Below are 22320 nucleotides of genomic sequence, written 5' to 3'. Positions count from 1 at the left end.
TTGCATCACCTGCCATGTCTCTCTAATTGGGACTAATACAGCTATGACAATACTGCATACAAAGTAAACATGTCAGATTAAGTAGTGTTCCATTTTTCCGGCTAGTGTTAGGTAATTAATAGAATCATAATGGTGGTAGTTGGATGACATGCATTTTTACACAGTTTAAATGAAAGTTGAGGTTTTATACTCTGTCCATGGTGCATATTACTGATACGTTTACAGGCAGTGTTGGTCTACTCTACATACTCTGCTTTTATTTTTCTTACAGAAAGCTAAGCTGGAAGCAAAACTACATCAGACAACAGCGGCAGCAGCTGCAGCAGCATCAGCAGTTGGTCCTGTTCACAACTCTGTGCCTTCCAACCCAATAGCAGCACCAGGGTTCTTCATTCATCCTTCAGATGTCATTCCACCTACTCCAAAAACAACACCTCTGTTTATGACTCCACCTTTGACTCCACCAAATGAGGCAGTTTCTGCTGTTATCAATGCAGAGCTTGCTCAGCTTTTCCCTGGCTCAGTCATTGATCCTCCAACAGTTAATCTTGCTGCACATAACAAAAATGCAAACAAGTCCAGAACGGTAATTAATTTTCTAATGGAAATGAGACACTTAAATATATTCTTAACAATCAGGACTTAACAATCTGTTTTACTTTTTACTTGACTGATTAGTAACAATTCTATTTATTGACTTTGGTTGAGATTTCACTACTAGATAAAAGAATTTCCTTTTCATATGGCCTATTATAGAAGGGCAAGATTTTTTATGCGGGGGAGGAATAGCTCAGTGGTTTGAGCATTGGCCTACTAAACCCAGGGTTGTGAGTTCAATCCTTGAGGGGGCCATTTAGGGAACTGGGGTAAAAATCTGTCTGGGGATTGGTCCTGCTTTGAGCAGGAGGTTGGACTAGATGACCTTCTGAGGTCCCTTCCAACCCTAATCTTCTGTGATTGTTTCTAAGATAGATAATGTCCCAAATTCTATTAAAAGAAAATACCTTCTATATAAGGAATCTAACATAACCATGTAGCTGTAATATTAATCCTTCGAACAAGGATTCAGTGGATTTAAATCCATTGATTAGTGTTAGTATTTCCTCATGGTGCATACTCGTGCAAAATATAGTGTAAGTAAAGTCAAGAATATTAGACCTGTAAATAGAAAGGGCTGAATTGTTTTTTTTATTCTTACAGGCTTATATGAAAAGGACCTTCATATACATAGAAATAGTATACATTTTAATGACCTCTTCAATTTTACTAGTGTTTCCTTCTCCTCCTCCTTCTCAGAATCCACTTGGATCTGGCCTTGCTCTTGCAATATCTCATGCTTCACATTTTCTTCAGCCCCCGCCTCATCAGTCCATTATCATAGAACGAATGCACTCAGGTAAAACCAGAACTCTTTTCTTTCTTTGTGTAATGTGATTTTTTGATAGAGGTTGAATATTTTCTAGAACACTTTGGTTAATAGTTTAGCTGCAGTCCTATTTGCCTTTGTAAATAAATGTGTAAAGCTTTGTTACCATCGTATCCCAAGAAAGCTGAATGTACAAGGACACTTGATGAAAAAATACTGCAAAGGAAGGTATGTTGGGATCTCTACACAGGTACTTTATTGAAATACTCTTGCCAAAGGGCACAAATATCTATCTTTATATTAGCTATTTATTTACCCTCTATGGCTTCCTATTATAGAGCAAGAAGAAATTTTGAAACTCTAGCAATACAAATGGTGAAATTAAGGAGAAAGCAGGCAACTGTTTTGCCCATATAGCATGTGAAGAAGGGGCAACAAATAGGTTTTCCAGCACTTCATAACTATTCTAAATCTTTTAGAAATCTTGTATAAGTATACCACCAATTCTTATACCTTTATGCATTTAAGTTTTGTGTGTATGTGTACTTACGTGTGTGTTCACTTCGATGCATAAATTGATTACTAGTACAATGTAAGTCAAATATTTTGGACTCTTTACTATTATTTGCAAACGAAGTCATGACTGTGATTCAGAACATCTTCAGTCAGATTGCAAGTTTAACGAACTACTTTGATGTTTAGTAAAACTGCAGATTTTCACAAATATAATCTTTCTGAACTATACTAAATCAATATACCAAACCACTATTTCTGGACTTTGTATTTTGGTTAATTGGAATGGTACTGGTGCTTTCAGCCCATCTAACTTTTTTCATAGGAGCAAGAAGGTTTGTGACCTTAGATTTTGGCAGACCTGTGCTGTTGACAGATGTATTGATTCCCACCTGTGGAGACTTGGCTTCCTTGTCAATTGACATTTGGACTTTAGGAGAAGAGGTGGATGGAAGACGATTGGTAGTAGCTACTGATATTAGCACACATTCACTCATTCTACATGACTTAATACCACCACCTGTTTGCAGGTTCATGAAGGTAAAGAAAAAAAGCTAAAAATGAAAATGCTTTCCCACAAATATTGATTCTTTGAACTTCTTATTCTTTTAAACTCTTTCAAATGGAAGTGTATGTTTAACTTTTTTTTCTTTATGCAACAATAAAGGTTACATTACCTTTCATTACAGATCACCGTAATTGGTCGATATGGTAGTACAAATGCTAGAGCCAAAATCCCGTTAGGGTTTTACTATGGTCATACCTATATCTTGCCATTGGAAAGTGAACTGAAGTTAATGCATGATCCTCTAAGAGGAGAAGGTGAAGCTGCAAACCAGCCAGAAATTGATCAACACTTAACAATGATGATTGCATTGCAAGAAGACATACAGTGCAGGTGGGAAGAAATGTGTACACAAATACTCAGTTAACCTTGTTTTAAATAAACACTGGAAAGACCATGTCAGTAATTTTGTATTGCCACTTTCCAGGATGACTTTAAAAATATCACAGTGTAACTTGGCCTTGTAATGTAGTACAGATGTTACAATATAAGCTTGGTGGTAGTGGCTTGAAAATAAAGAAATCCTCTTTCCCTCTAATTTTAGTATTTATTTAATAGTGTATATAAAGTAACAAATTGAGTTTTAGCAATTTAAATCTTAAGTATGTGTTGCTATATGTGAATTACAGTTGAAAGGTATGCTTGAATTTTCCCCCTGTAGGTACAACTTGGCATGCCATAGACTGGAAATCCTTTTGCAAAACATTGACCTGCCTCCACTCAACAGTGCTAACAATGCCCAGTATTTTTTGCGAAAACCAGATAAGGCAGTAGAGGAGGACAGTAGAGTGTTTTCTGCTTACCAGGACTGCATTCAGCTACAGCTTCAACTCAATTTGGCTCATCATGCTGTACAGAGGCTCAAAGTAGCTTTAGGTGCAAGCAGGAAGACACTAAAAGAACAGCCTGACCCAAAAGAGCTGATTCAGATGTCCTCCACAGAGCAGTTACGCACCATCATCAGATACTTACTGGATACTTTACTTAGCTTACTTCATTCCTCCAATGGTTAGTGGTTTTTTCAATATTTGCAAATACGTCAGTTAAAATATTCAAGAACAATTCTTCTACCAGTGTTCCAGAAACCTTAAAGCTTAATTTGCTAATTTTTTCAGATAGCTTTTTGAGCAAGATATGCTAGTAGTGGTCATGTTTATTGTCCCATTCAGTACATAGAAAGCTCTTATATTATATTGAAGTCACATTTACTATAAAATCAGGATGGACAAAAATGAATGATTTAAAAAAAATGTGAAAAATGGATTATTTTATTTAAATAAATACATTTTCCCATTTAAAAACAGACTTGTTTAAAATTAAATTTGAAATTGACAGCCTACATTAAGGCCTAAACTTCTATAATTTAAAAAATCATTTAAATGAAAATATGCTGCATTGATGCGCTCTCATCAACTTTTAATGAGATAAAGGATGCTGCTCTTTTAATTGTATACAGAATTGGGGGAAAATTCTGTAATTTCTGAGGATAACTCAAGTGTTATAAATATCACAATATCAGGTACTGCACTGAGCATCTCGTAAGTCTTCATTACTGGTGCAAATGCTGGTATTTACATTTTTCCAACTGTAAGTACGTAATTTTTTTATGCAGGGAAGCTTTTGTTTTAATTACTTTTTGGTTTCAGGTTTAGCTAGCAGAATATTTTCTTGATTTGGACTAGCGCATTCAAAGTGTATAAAGCTATAGAGATTTGAAATGAGCAGGAAAGTTTGTTTGCCTCTTCCAACCTATGAATAAAAACCCAGTAGGAGAGGATGAGGTCTACTAATTCTAAAAACTTCAAAGGCCTGATGCCAGATTTTTAAAGGTATATAGGCACCTAAAAATTCAGGTAGGTGTTGAATGGGATTTTCAAAAGCACCTAAGCAGGCATTCAAAAAGGTATCGACTTCCCATTGATTTCAATCCAAGTGTCCATCCAAAGGTGGTGGTAATTTTTCTTATTTAAAAAATAATAAATGCATCATTCATTTAACATAATAAATAAAATAAGAATCTGAATAAATGTATGTTAAGCTATATAAATGCTTACATCTGGTTTTAGTGTAGCCTTCTGGTTAGTAAAAAGTACCACTGAATTTAGTATAAAATCTGTTTTTTGGTTGCACATAAACATATTTTAATGATTATACCAACCAATGAGATTGAACCTTTCTTTAGGAAAATAACTAAGAAGTACTAATGTAAAACAAGATTAAAATCAATGATTTAAATAAAAGTTTTTTGCTTCCTTAATTATAATCATAATTATAATTGGTAAATTAAAACAGTCCATCCTTCTTTAAATTAGGTAACCTAATTTAGCAATCACTGCATAAAATACTTAAATATTGATTGGAGCAGATATTTGGACCTGAATCTCCTACATCCCCGGGAGTGCTCTAACCACTGGGCTATAGAGCATTTTTCCTCTGTCTCTGGCCAGATGAGTATTTTATACAAAATGGAACAGCTTCAACAGGAGAGATTTAGACCCACCCTAGAATACTCCATTGCCTAGTGGTTAGGTTCAAATCCCTGCTGCTCTGGGGGGATTTGAATCTGGGTCTCCCACATTCTGGGTGAGTGCTCTAACTGCTGGGCCCTTGGGTAAAAAGGGGGGCACCAACACACATTTTGTACGGGGCCCAATCAGTGGGTGTATTCCATGGTGTTTCTGAGCACACCTACTGGATTGGGCCTCAAAGGGAGAAGCCTAGTTTTAGGATCCATCCAGGGTTTAGGCATGAGCTAGATGTTGGGTGTCAGGACTCAGTAGGTGATTATGCACATGCCCACCAGCAGATTTTTAGGCACCATCGGGACTTCATAAGTGGAAATTTAGGTGACTATAAAGTTAGGTAACGGTTGGGTGAGGATTTTGATTATGGTAGTTTTGGATTTAGATGCCTAAAGTGGCAGTTAAGGGGTTAAATTCCCTTGTGGTTCTTTGGAACCGGAGTCTCACTGAAAGTCACTGAAATGGGACTTAAGCTCCTATGTCACTTAAGCATTTTTGAAAATTTTAGTCTTAGCTTTTAATAGTCACATTTTTGCCTGTTAAAAATTTCTAACATAAAATTATAAATATAGGAAAAAGCCATGTAACTTTGAACTTACTTCAGTAGCAATCTGGAGAACCAAACATGCTTTTTTTTAAAAAAAAATGTTTAAACAAGCCATACATATAATGAAGCATGCTGAAAATAAATGTAAAACTTATAATGTTTCTCTACGGATACCGTTTGACTGTATTTTTACCTTACATTCACAGATAGGGGGAGGGGGGAGAATGTTATCCAATTTATAGCATTCCTTATGAATGTAGTAATGTGCTACTCTTTAAAATCTGAAGACAAACAACTCTCCCCTTAAATGTCCATATGCATTTCTTTTGATTTCTTTCTCTTATAAGGGCACTCTGTTCCTGTGGTTCTGCAAAGTACGTTTCATGCTCAAGCTTGTGAAGAGTTATTTAAACATCTCTGTATTAGTGGGACCCCAAAGATACGATTGCACACTGGTCTTCTACTTGTTCAGCTGTGTGGAGGTGAAAGATGGTGGGGGCAGTTTCTCTCTAATGTTTTGCAGGAACTGTACAACTCGGAGCAACTTCTTATTTTCCCACAAGACAGGTAAAGTTATTCTGGCATAGAGATACGTTGTAATGTTTACTGTGTATGAATGATTTTATCTGATTTTATTTCAAAATGTTAATCTTTTAACCTAGTATTTGGGAAGATGGCAGATGCATTTTTTTCCTACTAGCACTAACAATAGAAGTCCAGAGGCTTGAAAAAATGCTAGTTCTGATTTTATATATCCTACTGATGCTGTTTTTCAATAAGCTTTTCATTTTAAGAAGTCCCTTTTGATTTAAGCACTGATTGAAAAGATTGCCTAAATTGGAGGTAAAGTACTGTCATGTGTCTGGAGCCAAATGGACTTATCCAACTCACCACAAAGATGAGAACTTCCTTGTAATAAACTGATGATCTGATCACTACATCTAATTACAAAGAACAACCACTAAAATTATATTTAAAGAACAATTTCTTAACAGGAGATCTCCATTTTGGCAGTCTGATGCAACTTAAAAGTGAGTCCAATGCTTTCTGACTAAAAGCAGAGTCAAAGTAGAGCGTTTCTAAGTTGTAAAGGAAGTATATACACTTGTAAGTTCTTAAGAGTGTTACTTGCATGGATTTCTGCTACAGAAGTGAACATACTCAAAACTTTTGGCTTAGCAGTATCTGGAGATACAGGAGTATTCCGCCTCTGTCCTCTTGTGCTGATCTTGATCCAAAAATGTACAAAGGGGCACGGCTCCACCCACCGGGCTTGTTGCTGTGAATTCAAGAGGCAGTGAGCAGGTATTCAGTGGTGTCAGTCACTGCCTCTGTCTTTTCTCTTGAACGAATTTACCTCTTTCTCATATCTTACCAGCTTTAAGCTGTGCCCTTCCATCATTTCTGTGATGGCCAAGAACATTTTGTACCTATTTTTCCCTTCAAGAGAAAGTTGCATTCATGCTGTGTGTGGCACCTCTAGTAACTGCACGTATCAAAACTTGAGTCTCCTGAAACTCCACCTGTTGGGACTTATGTTTTGGAGGTGCCAGTGCCAGGTATATAGGTTTTGTGCCTCTTGGAAATTCATTGTCTATGAAACTTGACAGTGTTATCCTGCTATGCAAGCTTGGATGTCCAGGACCATATCAAGCTGCCCTTGAGGATCTCTAATTCAGTTGGATTTAGTTTTATTCCCTGACACTGGAATAACTAGGAGTCAGTTCAGCTGTCGAGTACCACATTCACTTTGCTAGCATGTTCAGGTAGCAGGTCTTTAAAGAGCTATCTTACTAAGTACTATGACTTTTTTTTCTGATCAAAGTGATGCCATGACTCAGTAATTCTTGGTCTATAACTATGGGCCAACTTCATTGTGCAAGACATTCTTTGTATCAGGAGCCTCATTAGTGCACTGATACCTTCCTTTGTTTTGGGTGTCTTTGTCTCATCTCCGCAGTGGATGTGTCTGCACTGGGAACCCACCGTTCTGTCCCTTAATATAAGGGATTTAGACAACTAGATGAGTGGCCCTTCCCATTAATTATAAAAAGCCTACTGGGATATCTGGTTGACCTCAACATCCATACTTATCTCCAAAATAGTGATTGACATTATCCAGTCCCACAGCAGGAGTGTGAATTCATCTAAACTCAACCATTATTCAGCTCTGTAGTTATTCTTTAGCCCAGATAAAATCAGGGAAATCTAGCAGGCCAAGCAAAGTGAGGCCTTACGCTCAATTCAGTGGAGCAACATGATGGTTTTTGAAAACATCTGTTCAGGACCCTATTGATTTTTGATAAAAAATGAAAAGCCTGATGTCCACATATATAATCAGAACATTTACATAGGAGGGGGAAAAGGCAATGATCTCAGAGGCCTTCTCAGGGAAGCAGAGTCATGCTACATATAGGAGTGAGGCAGTGACCTCAGGGTTAGAGTTCAATGTGGAGGTTGGGTGTCTCTACTATGGCCAGACCCCTCCTAAACTGGGCCACCTGTCTGGGTTGGTTAAGGGAATGTCATAGTGGCTGGTGTTAAGGGGGCAAGGTTCCATCTGAGTATACAGCTCAGCCTACATGAGCAATGAAATGTGCAACCTTCTCTAGTCCTCATTCACCACCTAAGAACAGGGAGCCACAAGATGTTTTATATAGCATGTCTGCAGACAGTATAAAGTAACAAATAGTCTCAGCTCAATACAACTTCCTAAACTGGGACAAACTGCTTCCACTGTTACATGAGTAAGGCTGGGAGTCTGTCAGGGAGGTCATGGATTCCATGACCTTCATGACTTGTGCAGCGGCTGGTGCTGGCACTAGCAGCAGCAGTTTGGGTGTGTGGAAGGGGGCTCAGGGCTAGGGGCAGGGGGTTGGGGGGCACTTACCTCAGAGTGCAGGGCTCCCACTGGCATGGCCCTTCAACTCCTCCTAGACAGAGAGGCCTAAGGGAGGATCTACTTGCTGCCTGCACCCACAGGCCCCACCCCAGCAACTCCCATTGGCTGCGGGGGGGGGGGGCGGGGGTGGCGGTTCCAGGCCAATGAGAGCTGCACAGTCGGCAGTTGTGGCGGGAGTAGTGCATGGAGCCCCCAGCCCCTCTGCCACCTAGGAGCTGCAGGGACACACGGAGCCTCCCCAACACCTGCGGTGCCCACGGACTGCCCTCATGCCCCCTCCCCCCTGAGCACCCGTGGCCCCCCCCAGCCAAGTTTTATTTAAGGATATATAGTAAAAGTCATGGACTGTGAATTTTTTTTATTACACATGACCTGTCCATGACTCTTTTACTAAAAATACCTGTGACTAAAATATGGCCTTATACATGAGGAGTTGAAGTGAGACCAAGGAGGATGACTAATTAGAACTGAATTTAACAATACCTCAAAATTCTGAGAAGCTGGGGCAGGTAAAATCCTTTTTCTTTGCAGAATAACTTCGTAAGTACAACATGAGCATGAGAGACCACTAAAGGAGGTTTCCTCTCCCAGCTGTTTCCAGAACTAGAGCTGGGTGAAAACTGGTTTTTGTTCGTTTGCTGCCAATTCCAGAAAAATCAGTGTCTAGAAAACAAATATTTTTGTTTTGAAACAAAAAATTCAGAAAATTAGAAATTCAGAAAAAAATTCATGTTGGATTAAATAAAATGCCTTCTTCAACAAGACCTGACATTTTTCATTTCAATTTTGGGCATTTTATAAAGAGGGAGCAATAATGGCAATTCGCAGACATCCATAATGAGAATGATCAGTTATTGCGCCGGGGGAAAAAAATGAGAATTACTGTATAGGTTAGTGCTCTCACGTAGAATATGTGAGACCCACGTTCAAGTCTCTGCTCCAACGACTTCTACTTTTTTAAAAATTTAACAGCTTCAATAGGAGAAATTGTGTGTCCCACACCAGGCTATCCTGTAGCCCATTGGATAAAGAGCTTACCTGTGATGTGGGAGATTGTAGTTCACATTCCTTGTTCACATCAGACAGAGGAGGAATCCAACCTGGGTGTCTCAAATTCCAGCTGAGTGCCCTAACCACTGGGCTAAAAGTTATAAAGAGGGTGGTGCCATCACCACCACCACCACTTCCTCTACCAGCCTAAAAAATAAATGTCAAAGTGAACAATTTCATTTCAGCATTTCCAAAACATTTCATTTTTTCAGTTCAGTAACTACTTGACAACCTTGACTCAATTTCATGAATAGTTTTGGGTTCACCAAAACTTCGTTTTTCAGCATATATGTTTTTTGACAGAAAAATTTCATGCAGCTCTAGCTGGAACAGGTGCTTTAGACAAACCCCATAATACATAATTATAGAATAACTCTCACAGAGGAAGTTGCTTCCTCAGTACCTAACCAGTTAGCGGTAGTCCTGTTTTGAGTGATTGTGGTTTATATCCCATTGTCCACTTTTCTGCTTACTGCAATTGTGGATATTATCCATAATCTTTTTTGAATAGTACTAATCTCTTGGACTTAATACATTAGGGTAATGAGTGAAAGGAATGTAATGATTCTTTAACATTTCTGTTCATCATATTAAATACTACAAGCAGACATATCAGGAGATCTGCAGCTCAGATTTCTTGGGTTATTAATAGGCAACAAGTGTATCAAATTCTATACAAACACATTGCTAATTACATTTAATAGCTATATAGGGCTTATCTCTTCTGGGATCTCTCAAAGGCTATTGGAATTGGTTTTAGAGGTTTTTGCAGTTCACTACTAACTCTGAAACTTAATGATGACACTTCAAATGCTAGTATTGTTTCACTTTTTTTAGTGACTTGTCCTAACAAAAACATCGTCTTTCTTATCCAGTGTGGTTGAATCGTACCCATCATGTCTTTCCTTCTGCTCACTTCAAAGGTGGCTACAAGGAAATACAACAGCAAAATTATAAATCTGTGAATCACAATCCTTTCTTGTTTTTCGGTGGTGTGCACTCAGGTGATCCTCCAACATATCTGTGCTTTGGAAGGACTGAATAGGGACTCCTGGAGACTCTCTGGTGCTCGTTCTACATTTGCAGGGGTTGCTTCACAGCAACATGAGCTGCTTTCTTCTTTGCAAGGTTTAGATGGGTTTTCATCACAGAGATCTCAGTTACTAGTGGTTTAGGAAGTAAGAAGGTGATTTGAAAACAGCTCCATAGAAATATAAATCAAGCAGCACCTGGAACACAGGTCCAACCTCTTTGGAGTAAGAGCAGAAGACTAGGGCTGAGAATCAAACCCAGGTCTTAAGTGTAATGAACTTAATTGCACGGTTTCAAGGCCAGCCATTAGTCATCTTGATTATTCAGATTTGATACTATTCTTAAAAAAGATGTTAAAAATTTTCAGAACATCAGCCATAAATAGTTGGCTGCTGTATTGGGGTGTGCAGGCTTTTGTAGGCTTAGAACACATGGGCCAGCCTGTTCACTTTACCTCAAATAGGAAAAACTTCTGCTGCCACTTGAACTCTCTCTTGTCCTTCTGGATTTTTTGATGAGTCAAAAGTTGGAAAATTCTCTTGCTCACATAGGTATTCCAGCAAACTCAAAGCAGTGCTATTTCTGAACTTTGTTTTTGAGCCAGGTGCCATCAAAAAGCATCACCTTATTCCCTCTTCATGACCTGCTGTCAGTTAAATAGAAGAGCTTTTTCCTCTTGGGGAAAAAATGATGGTAAATTGTTAAAATGAAGGTTACAGAAAACCTTACAATTCAGGCAAAAGGAGTGCACCTACACTAGGATAATGTGGTGTGGATATGTGGTAGATGGGGAATTCAATCCATGTACGCTTTCAAGTATTCATTGTTTTGCAGTACCCAGAATTATAATATTAAAATAGGGACAAGTAGAATAGGAAATGAAACTGGTAAATTCTCAGTGAAGAAAATGCATAGATTGGGAACTCTGCAGGCTTCTAATGGTAAGTAACTGCTCATGACTTAAGGTTAAAATGAGAAACTGCAGATCTGATATTACATTGTCCCTCTGATAGTACAAATTGAACCGTGCCTACCTTTTTGAACTGCAGCACTCATTTTTGTTTTTTTTTTTTTTTACTCTTACCTTCCTTAATCTTTGATTTCAACGTGTGGAAATGTTGTTTAATGTATTTTCCAAGAAGTATTACTGCATTTAAATGCTTTTTATCAGAATTATAACTGAAGAGAATTGTTCAATGTGTTTAAACATTTTTAATTTTATTTTTAGGGTCTTCGTGTTGCTTTCTTGCATTGGCCAAAGGTCACTTAGTAACAGTGGTGTCTTAGAAAGTTTGCTTAATCTCTTGGATAACCTGCTGTCACCTCTGCAACCTCATTTACCTATGTACAGGCGCACTGAAGGTAGATCTTCGTTTTAGGAGCTATATTTTCACATTAGATCTTGATTCTAATTAAAGCGTATATTTTCATAATGGGGGCTGATTGCACCTACTATCAAAGCAGGTTAAGTTAAAATCCCCTTTTTTGCTTACTTGGAAACATTGATTTTTTTGGTGGGGGGTTACAATTTCACATTCTTGCTCTTTGCCCAAACATGACTTTTATTTTTTTTCTTGAAATTTTGGGCAAAATCTGCCTCACTATTCTTGTTCAGTTAGGATGAAAAGGAAATTTACATGTTTAAAAAAATTATCCCACTATGTTTTCAGACAGCTGTAGCAAAAGTATCTGAATTTCAGAATTAGGCACAGATACAGTTCTCTTTGGGAACTAGTCTTTGCTTGTTTAGCAAATATAGTTGGATTTAATTTGACCAAATTATGGCTGTTTTAAAATTAATAGATGATGCGGAATATAAAATTGTGTTAAGTGCATAGCAAAAGTGCCCTTAACTCATGAGTAGCTAAATGTTGTTTTTTTCTAAATATTCTGACTTAAAATGTTCGTAGCTCTCTAAAAGTACTCAATTGATATTCTCCAAACTAGACTCGCTTTGTACAGCATCTTAAAATCTTGACAAATTTGAAGAAAATCAGTTAATTATCTTTGAAATTTTGTGAAAATTTTAAATTATGGAACATCCCTTAACTCATGTGCACTTACAAAGTTATAAAAGGCTCATCAGCTTGAATTTATAGGTTTGCAAGCTTGGTAAATGCTAGCTGGTTCTCTGCCTTCCTACTATCCTGAATCCCTCAAACAAAGGTTTGTAAGTGACAAAGGGGAGTTGACTTAGCCTTTGGTAGACTGATGGGGAGCAGTATCACTGCCATAGCCTCTCACTTGGTTCTCATAAGTTCTCATGATCTGCCTTTGCAATTCCTCCACCCCTTTTGCCCTGTTCCCCGAGCTGCCAATTTCTCCCTTATCTTTTTGCATCACTATTCCTGCTCACTGAGGACTTAAGAGCTTCATCTCTGTTGGTTTTCCAGCTTCCTTCCTCTTGGGCAACACAGGTGAACACTAGGGAATTACTGTGTGTGTGATGAGCGCACCAAGTGTGACAGAATTCCCACTAGAGGGGAAGTGGTGAGAAGAAGCATCAAATGTATGTAGGGAGCAAGAAAAGGAGTGAGAAACTAATGGTTCTCTCCCATTAGTCCTTCCACTAAGAGTCAGACAATAAATAAGACACAACAGTAGGGGAGAAAAAGGTGTTTGGGATGAAAGTGAGGGGGAGTGCTAAAATTTGGGATGGAGGGGGGAAAAAAGGGAAGAGAGTTTAAGAAGTACTTAGATATTAAGAGAAATTGAAGAACAGAGGTATTGATATGGAGAGAAGGAAAAGACATAGTATGATCATTTAAAAAAACAAAAAACAAACAACTTTTAGACATCTTTCTGTGGACCAGACTCCTATACTGTAGATTATATTCCTTGTTTTTTAGTCTGAAACCTGGACTGATGTGCAACAGTAGTCACCCAGATGAGCTATCCTGCCTCTTGTCCCTCTAGTCTGTATTGCCAGTTCCGGGTCCTACCATTAAGTCTCTTCTGTTACCATTTAAGATGGGGCAGTGTGTTCCAATGGACAGAATACCGGATGGGGAAGTCAGAGTGCCTGGGTTTTGTTGCTTGCTCTGCCAATGACTGGATGTGACACCTTGGGCAAATCACTTTTGTGCCTTGGTTTTTTTATCTGTAAATTGGAAATAATGATACTTGAGTTTACTGAGCATTTTGAGATAAATGGACTAAATGTCCTGTATAAAAACTAAGTCATTATTAAATGTGCCACTTAAATATAGTACTTACGCACAGATATGAAAATGTGATTTTTAGCCTGCAACGTGGTACACAATAATCTCTGGCCTACTGGTGCATGTTGTGTCTATATAGGCATCCAGTTTAATTAAAGACATTGGTTGAGTGACCTGTTTGATTGTATAGGCTGATGGCCATTGATACTCGCTAATTAGTGTGTTTTATAACTGGTTTGAGGTCAGAAGAATGACTCATTGATTCAGAAGGATTTCTTGTGTGAGGTACAAGTAGGTTTTATGTGAGTCGCATGCAAAAATCCCCACCACCCTGTTAGCATGCATGAGGCCAATGCAGGCAATAATGATATTAGGTAGTGCTATCAATTTGCAGGAGGTACTACATCTTGCCTCAGTGTGAGAGTTTCAGCTTTCCCAGCAGCTGGCTGAGAGTTCACTTTAAATGAGAGCTAGTTTGCTGAGGAGCCATCTGTGGAAAACAGGGGAATGTTAGGGGGTTCAGAAAAGTAACTGCCCCTTTGTTTGTGGAGCCTTGTTTGCCTTTTGTTACCAAGGTTCACAGTGAAGGGGACATGAACAATGAGGGAGAATCCTTCTATTTCCATTTTCATCTGATGAGAAGAATTGTGATCTTTGCTTTTGGACCTTACTTCAGCTCTTCATGATTCCCTTCCTCCCAACTTCTTTCTGTGCTCTGAGACTCCATGCAGTGATTCTTGAGTGCAAGTCCTTTCCTCTGCCTGTGGAAGGAAACACGGAAGCCCTTATTAACTGGAACTGTGTATGCCATAAAATGTCCGTGTGGGGATTCTTTAAGCATTGCTTTTCTGATTTAGTAAATTTCTGAAATTAGAACAATCACTTAAATGTCACCTAAAACCTACTTGTTTAAGGGGTATTGGACATTCCCATGATCAGCTGGGTTGTAATGCTGGTATCCAGACTCCTAGACTATGTGGCAACTGTTGAAGATGAAGCAGCAACAGCCAAGAAGCCTTTGAATGGAAAAGAGAGGGAGAGATTCCTGACAGGTATGGAACACTTATAATATTTCTAAATCAAGTCTAGATTTTAGAGATCTTTGTAAAATGTTCAGTACTGCCAGCTCCAGTGTTCAAAAATTAGTCAGAATCATGAGACTTTAAAAATACAGCTTGGGATCTATTAGCCTTTTGGTTCTTGAGCCATTAATGGTTTACATTTTCAAACTCTCTTTTTCACAACCATGATGAGTATAAACTTAAAGAAGAAGAAAAAGAAAAAAGTTGAGATTCTCACATTATCCCATGATACCAGGAGTTGGAGCTTTAAGAAACATGAAATATTTTGAGACTGTCAGTAATATTGTGAGAGTTGGCAACACTGTTAAACCAAAAAAAGGACTGGAGACAATGGATATGGTTTAATCAGGCTGCAACTTTATTAGATGTCTGGGACTACCTGACAGATAAGTGTACAGTTCAAGTAACTCCATGATCATTTCAATATCTACCCAGGGGTTTCTGCCAGCCCCCCTTTTTTTCCATCCTGGTCCCCAGCCAACCCATTGCTGGGACGTGATTGTATCCCCTCCCCGCCCCCCGGCCCCAAATAGGTTATAAAGGAAAATGGGGGTTGACTCCCAGTCATAGAACCCCTGTTCTACTCCTTTAACAAACACCTCCTTTAAGTCCTTTACCAAGCCATTTATCTGGTTCTGTATCCCTTCCCTCTGGAGTACCTGCACTGGACATCCACTCCATACTCTAGGCTATGATGTCACAACTCCTTACTTAACTCGCTTCCCTGTTCACCGTAATAAAGCCTCCCCCAAACATGCTGTGGGTAAAGCAAAAACCACACCACATCATCTTGGTCAATCTGGTGGTGAGGGAAAATTCCTTCCTAGCCCCCTGAGACAGGAGTGGCTAGTGCAATGCCCACAGTGGGTCCAGACCAAACTTAGTATTTTGCCATTTCCAAGGAGAAGGAGGGTGAGTGCTGCTCAGCCTGGTCCTGAGAAAAGAGACTTTTCCTGCCAGGCTTGCTCTTGGTCAACTCTCCAACCCTTTCAGTCCCTGGGGGATGAGTCAACATTATCACACTAACCCACTCTACGTTTTCAGCAGCTTCTGTGCCTCTCTCTCGCATCCCACCTGTAAAGTGCTATACTCCTTTCCCCAGCAAGCTGGACAGTGGTGCCCATACTTAAGGTGTGGTGCAGTCAACTTGATGTTTGTGTAACTGTGTGTGTGTAGGTAACGTGTGAGGAGAATGGTGTGTTTGAGTAAGTGCATTTTAATTTCTAGCTTAGTTGTGGGTGAGGTGGTGTGTGTGGGTTGTGGTTTTTTTTTGTTTTGTTTTTTTTGAGTAGTGTCATCTTTCAGGAGGAGAAATGTGAGTGATAAGGATTCACATTATGGTGCTTTTGGTTTGTATGAGTTAAACTAGTCTTGTTTGTTCCTTTCATACTTCAGAATTTGAAAATAGTAAATGCAAAATTGTACTGTTGACCTTTTCAAGCTATGCAATAATGCTGCCACCTAAAGTGAGGATTGCATGACAGATAGTTTAGTAGAAGCCTTAAATTTAATGCTCCATTTTTATATTTAGTTGATAGAATGAATTCTTTTTGCTCTCAACTATTTTAGGAACTGTTAAAAGTGAGCCTCAAATATTGATGTGTTTCTTTCCATTAGGCAACCAATGGAGTTTTATTAATAATAGCCTACATACCCAGAATCTGAGCAGATCTTCTAAAGGCAACAGTAGCCTAGATAGATTGTACTCCAGAAAGATCAGAAAGCAACTTGTTCATCATAAACAGGTAACTTTCAGTGTGTACTGGCATGTTTAATGTAAGATACTTTAGTAATGTACCTTATTTCTTAAAATTCCAGCTTTGAGCACGGAGCTCATTCAATCTTGCTTTTGCAGAGGCCTGGTTCTGTAGCTAAAAGCTGTCTATCTCTCTTGACATGTATCTCAAACTGCAAGGCATGGGATCTGCTGAAATCATTCTAGTCTTGTGGAGCATATTGTTATACTTCCCTGTGGTCTATATTTGATAGTAAAACTTTTGCATTTTTGGTGAATCAACAAACATCTGAGTGCAAGCTTCTAGAGGCTGACCAGCTATAATTCAACAGTATATCATTTTAAGACTGTGTTCAATTTTAAATGCACCTGTACAGGTTTTGTGACCCTGTGTTCATATCTAAAAATTCTCTTAAAATATTGGTGGTTCTTAAACCTAATCTGCTGGCAGCCCACTGAAGTTGTATACTTTAAAGTTGTACAAAAACTAAACTTAAAAAGGCTCAATTCGCAATTTGAATTGAAGTTTACTATCATATGAAAATACTGATCCTTTTCGCATCTTATTGCTTAATTTTTTTGTTTTTCCTATTAACATTTTCTTTTAGCAACTTAACTTATTAAAAGCAAAACAGAAGGCTTTGGTGGAACAGATGGAAAAAGAGAAAATACAAAGCAACAAAGGATCATCATACAAACTTTTAGTAGAACAGGCAAAACTAAAGCAGGCTACTTCAAAGGTATGATGTTCTGAAACTGCAGTTCACTTGTTGTCTTTTGTGTGAAAAGACCTGTTCCTGCAAAATCATTTTTGTCCTGGGTTGACTTTATACAAAAAAAAATAAAGTGTTTCATGCTGGCTCTTATCAAGGCTGTTCTGTTTGCCGAATTCAGCAGCCATCTGTAAATGTCTGGCTTGGGAAAAATGTTTTCATTGATTCTGCTCCAGGCACCTTTTAGCTGATCATAGCCAAAATCACCAATAACCTAGAAGCGTTTGTAGTGTCAAACTAGTCTATAAATCACAGTAAACACCTGACAGCACTTGTCTATAAAGAACTGAAATTGTGCTTTATCTGGCTAACTTATGAGTGTGATTTTTAAAGGAAATTGTCTTGGATGAGTAGCCAAAAAGTAAGCATGCCAATACATCTGCTTCCAAAGCAAACAAATGCTGTATTGAAAACACTTCCTCTTATTTTTTGGAAGTTTAGCTTTCCACAAGCATGGTGGCAACATATAAAGCCTAGCTTCTTGTTATGAGCTCTGGATACTGGGCATGAAAAGAAACCCAGGCATGCTCAGAGAACAATCTAGTAAACTTCAGTGCCTTGTCTGCCAACAGATATGGAGCAGGCAGTACGGACGTTCCTTTGAGCATAAAACAAGTAGACCGGTGGCACCTTAAAGACTAACAGATTTTAAGGTGCCACCGGACTTCTTGTTGTTTTTGTGGATACAGACTAACACAGCTACCCCCAATACTTAAAACAAGTAGGACTCGCTTCATAGATACCATTTAGATTTTTACCTTTGGAAATCTTTAGGCTTTGGAAATCTTGTTGCCTATTAAGACTTCTGAAAGTCTTTAAGGGATCATAGATTCATAGAGGTTATAAAAGAGAAATAAGCATGTCAATTTATAATTACCATGGGAAAAAATAGGGTTAAAGAAACACCAGCAAATTTTATCAAGTGCTGCATTTTCACTAACACTCCTCTGTCATGAGTTTCACTTTCCTGCTCTTTCTGCTCTATTCTTGAGTTGTTACTTAAGTGAAATAGACTCTTCTGCAGCAGCAACAATAAGCCACTTCCCACCTTGCTGTGGTTAGCATGTAGTCACTTTTCCCTTGCACAGTAATGGAAGGGCCAGAAAGATTTTGCAGTTGGAACAGAAGGAACTCCATAGGTGATCAGGGGAGGGGAATAGTAGGTCTGCTAGCGAACACTTACAGAGGCTGAAAGGCCTCAGCCACTGCTCCAACTGTAAAGCAGGTAAGTGAACTGGTTGGCCAATCCTGGAACTGAAGACTCAACAGTGGAATGCAGCACGTTTTATAAGTCAGTGACACAGTTTTAAACACCTGCACTGCCCCACTGGCTGAAATATGCTGTTGGTTAAAGCTGTGTGGGATTTGCTTTACAGCAATCCTGCTTCTGTTGAAAATAGGTTGCATTAAAACCTTCCACATTTAATATGATCTTTATTAAGATCTATCTGTTGTATATGTGTACATACCATGTATGTGATAAATTATATTTTATACAATTTTGACCACATCACCTGCAAATCAGTGCCATCTTACAGCATTCCAAACTTTTGGGATTAGCTTCAAACAGCTGCCATGTTTGTTTTAAAACTAAACAAAAAAAACCCTGTCCAGGCAAAGGTTTCCTTCTGTCTCCCTTCCCCCTGCACACTTCCCCCCCAAAACAAACAAACAAAAAAAAAAACCCTGCAGCAAAATGCCAGTGACCCTTGCTCACTCTGAAAAAAAGATGGGGGATGAGCAGGTGGTACTGTTAAAATAATACAGGATTCTGCCCAAACAGTGACTAATTGAAGGTATCCAACTTGCAATTTATTAGTACTAGAAATGACGACTGCAGGATATTGATTACCATATAATAAATCCCAAAGGGAGAGGCAGGAATTAAGCAATGGAAGGGCGGTCCACAGGGTGTACAAAGTGTGTGACACAAGGCTTATACAGTGTAACAAAGAATCCTTGATTGTACATGTCAAGAAATAATGTCTGTTTTCAAATAACTTGAGTCTTAAGTATTTTGTGTGCCACCAGCGTGCACGTTTACTTCTCTTCGTGCAGGGTAGTTGAGGCCCTGTATCTCTGCAGTGCCAATTCTTTAGCCACTAGGAAAGAACTGAGACACCAGTATTCTTGATGGGCCATCCATTTCAGTTATTATTTACTGCTGTGTCTGACTACAATACATTTGACCTTATGGTAACTAAGGATCCATGAACATATGTAAGAATATGAAAAAAATTGTATCAATTAAGAGTAAAGTTTCTAAAACAGTTTTTCTGTAAAGTATACAGAATACACAATAGTGTTGAGAAATCTGTCAAACTCTAGAGTATCTTTGAGGATGTGAGTATGACTACAGTCTTAGTCATTGCATGATTCTGTTTAGGCTGAAACTGTAACAAAAGGAACTGAACCCACGGTAGTTTAATACTATATTACTAAATTCAACATAAATAAATTTTTAAAAAGCTACTCTGTAGTATGAAAGTTGATTGACCCTTGCGTAAGATGAACTGCATTACAAACTTATGGCTTGGTCACTTGAAAGCAATGCAACTAACCCAAATTTATGCCACGTTCCCATATAATCTTAAAATAGGTCCAATATGAGAGTGTGGGATTCTCCATTATTATTAAAAAGTTCAAGAGGTACTGTTACATTGTTTCGACTCTTGATATGCTTACATGGAGAAAATAGGCAGTTTAGTTTAAATTTTAACACTTTTTTTATATTTTGTAATTATGCAGCATTTCAAAGATTTAATACGCTTACGTCGGACTGCAGAGTGGCCTCGTTCTACTTTAGACACAGAAGTATCGACGACAAAGGAAACGCCAGAAATTGAGCCACTTCCATTTACTCTGGCACATGAACGTTGTATCTCAGTAGTGCAGAAGTTGGCTCTCTTTCTTTTGTCAATGGACTTCACTTGCCATGCAGATCTACTGCTGTTTGTTTGTAAGGTAAACAGAATGCTATAAAAGTAGGCAGTGGGGTTGTTAAAGTGAAGTTCATTTTTTATCAAGAGTTATCCTAAAGTATGTGGTCTGAGCATGTATTCTTTCAGGGTAGTATTGATGAAAATATCTGTCAGATGCTTCTTTTGCCTTTTCTTGAGGATACATTAAAAATACTTAAATTGTTGAATTTGTAATGATCTGTAATAATCTCAAGTTCCCGTGTTTTCCAGTATTTGAAAATTACATAATGGAATTATGCTTGCAAAGTATCTCCTACAGAGCATCATTTAAAAAGATACTTTTACATTAATACAGTTTAGCTAGAATAAATTAATGTAAGTAAACCTGAGAAGGGAATAATTCATCTACTTATTTTAGCTCTACACAACTTTATTATTAATATGAACGAAGTATACCATTTGTAAAGAAGAAAGCTGTTACTTTGTTTTTTTAAAATCGTATTATCAAATACACATAACTAGTACATTCACAACTAGTCAAACTATTATACTAAGTTATATCCTAGTTTCCTTTAAGATAACCTACTTTAGAGCACTGTCACTTGCAGTAGGTGGCTCATGTTTTGGCTTAAAATAAAGATTTTTGTATAAAGAACATACTCATTTAATTTTAACTGAAGACAAAAGTAACCAGGAGCCTTTGAAGCTTTCAGATGCCTCATTTTAGCTCTTGTTAAGCATATTGTTTTGGTTTTACAACCAAAACTTGGATGCCATCTATTGAATCTCTTTGTTTGTGGTTGTTCCTTGAGGCTTTCTGAAACTTTTTTAGAATTACATAATTACAACTGACCTTTCCACCATTTGGAAACATTTGGACTGCACCTCAGTTTGTTCAGATACCAGATCCAGTTTAGTTTTGTCCACAGGCTCCAGGACTTGACCAGGCTCTTTCCATTCTTGTGTCGGATTCTCTGCCAGCAGATGTGCAAAGAGAATAGCAATCCAGTGCTCCTGTCTTCATTGTGATCCTAATCTTCAAATCTGATTTTAGAGTAGTAGTAAGCAAAATATTCTTTCCCCTGACTCAAGAAAATTGAAATATCAGGTGCTTTGTTCTTTGAAAGGGATTACCTGCCAAGCCCATTCTTTGTTTCCTTCTCCTTCATTATCATGGAGCAGGCCAAATGGAGGAAGCCAAAGAGCAAGAAGCCCTTCTCAAGAGCCACAGAATGAGAGCTCTGCTGTGACTGCTCCAGCCCATGCACCACGTTCTCTGCAATGAAAAGGGGCTCAGTCAATACAGCTTGTAGGTGTCCCCCAACTATCCTTCCGACCAGGAGGCCAAAGTCCCCTAGTTGCCTCTACAAGGGCAGGTCAGTCCTTCAGATGATGAGATTCAGCAAACTGATGTACCTTCCCCAAACATGGACCCCTCATGGATAAATCAAGAAACTGAGGTGGAGTTCTGATGTTAAATGTAATTGGCAGAGCCCTGGTCTCTTTCTTCCTCCACTTAAGAGGAGCATCTGTGCTGCTTTTGGAATGTTCACCTGTATTTTCTCTCCAGCTGACTTTCAGAGGATGAGGAATGGGGGGATTCAGGGTTCCTATACCTACACAGACTAAGATCCAAAAGGGCACAGCGGACAAGAAGCTGGTCCCTGTGGGACCAGTTTCCCATTAAAAGGCAAAAGAAACTCAAAAGGCACAGAGCCTCAGACTGCCCCAGACCCTAACCTCCTTCCCAAGAGCTTTATCTTAACACTTAATAAAGTAAGTGTTAGCTTTGAATCATAACCCTGGGCCAAAGAAATAGAAGTATTTTCATGCAGGCATATTTGAATCTCTGGGGAAGATGGTGATAGTGGCCATGAGAGAGCTCCAGGCAAACAGAAGCAGGCTAAAGCCAAGGAGAATAACTCCCATCAAAAACTAAGGATTTGCGTTCTCCTTCTATTTCTTGGTCAAAGAAACCACTAGAAAAGTGGGAAAATTCCTTCAGGGAGCACTGTTGGCAAGTTCTGAAGATGTACAGTCATAGAGCCTTCAGAGATTCTCTCTCTCTCTCCCTCTCCCTCCCCCCAATCTTCTGTAAGACTGATGAAGCAGAGGCATCCATGGCAATTCCTATTGAGGATGATTTCTTTC

General features: G+C 38.6%; 1 protein-coding gene across 1 annotated transcript in view; it reads left to right on the top strand.

The window, feature by feature from the left end:
- The window catches only part of BIRC6 (baculoviral IAP repeat containing 6), a 349123-nt gene that overhangs the window by 78732 nt on the left and 248071 nt on the right, over positions 1-22320 (top strand). The window contains 11 exon segments of the mRNA XM_050951314.1: positions 272-586; positions 1297-1396; positions 2205-2419; positions 2569-2777; positions 3106-3452; positions 5861-6080; positions 11726-11859; positions 14573-14710; positions 16358-16485; positions 17084-17215; positions 19997-20212. Coding sequence (XP_050807271.1) covers positions 272-586; positions 1297-1396; positions 2205-2419; positions 2569-2777; positions 3106-3452; positions 5861-6080; positions 11726-11859; positions 14573-14710; positions 16358-16485; positions 17084-17215; positions 19997-20212 — 2154 coding nt within the window.

The sequence above is a fragment of the Gopherus flavomarginatus genome, chromosome 4 (assembly GCF_025201925.1).
Source record: "Gopherus flavomarginatus isolate rGopFla2 chromosome 4, rGopFla2.mat.asm, whole genome shotgun sequence".
NCBI classification, from domain to species: domain Eukaryota; kingdom Metazoa; phylum Chordata; order Testudines; family Testudinidae; genus Gopherus; species Gopherus flavomarginatus.
This window is presented reverse-complemented; position numbering and strand designations above follow the sequence as displayed.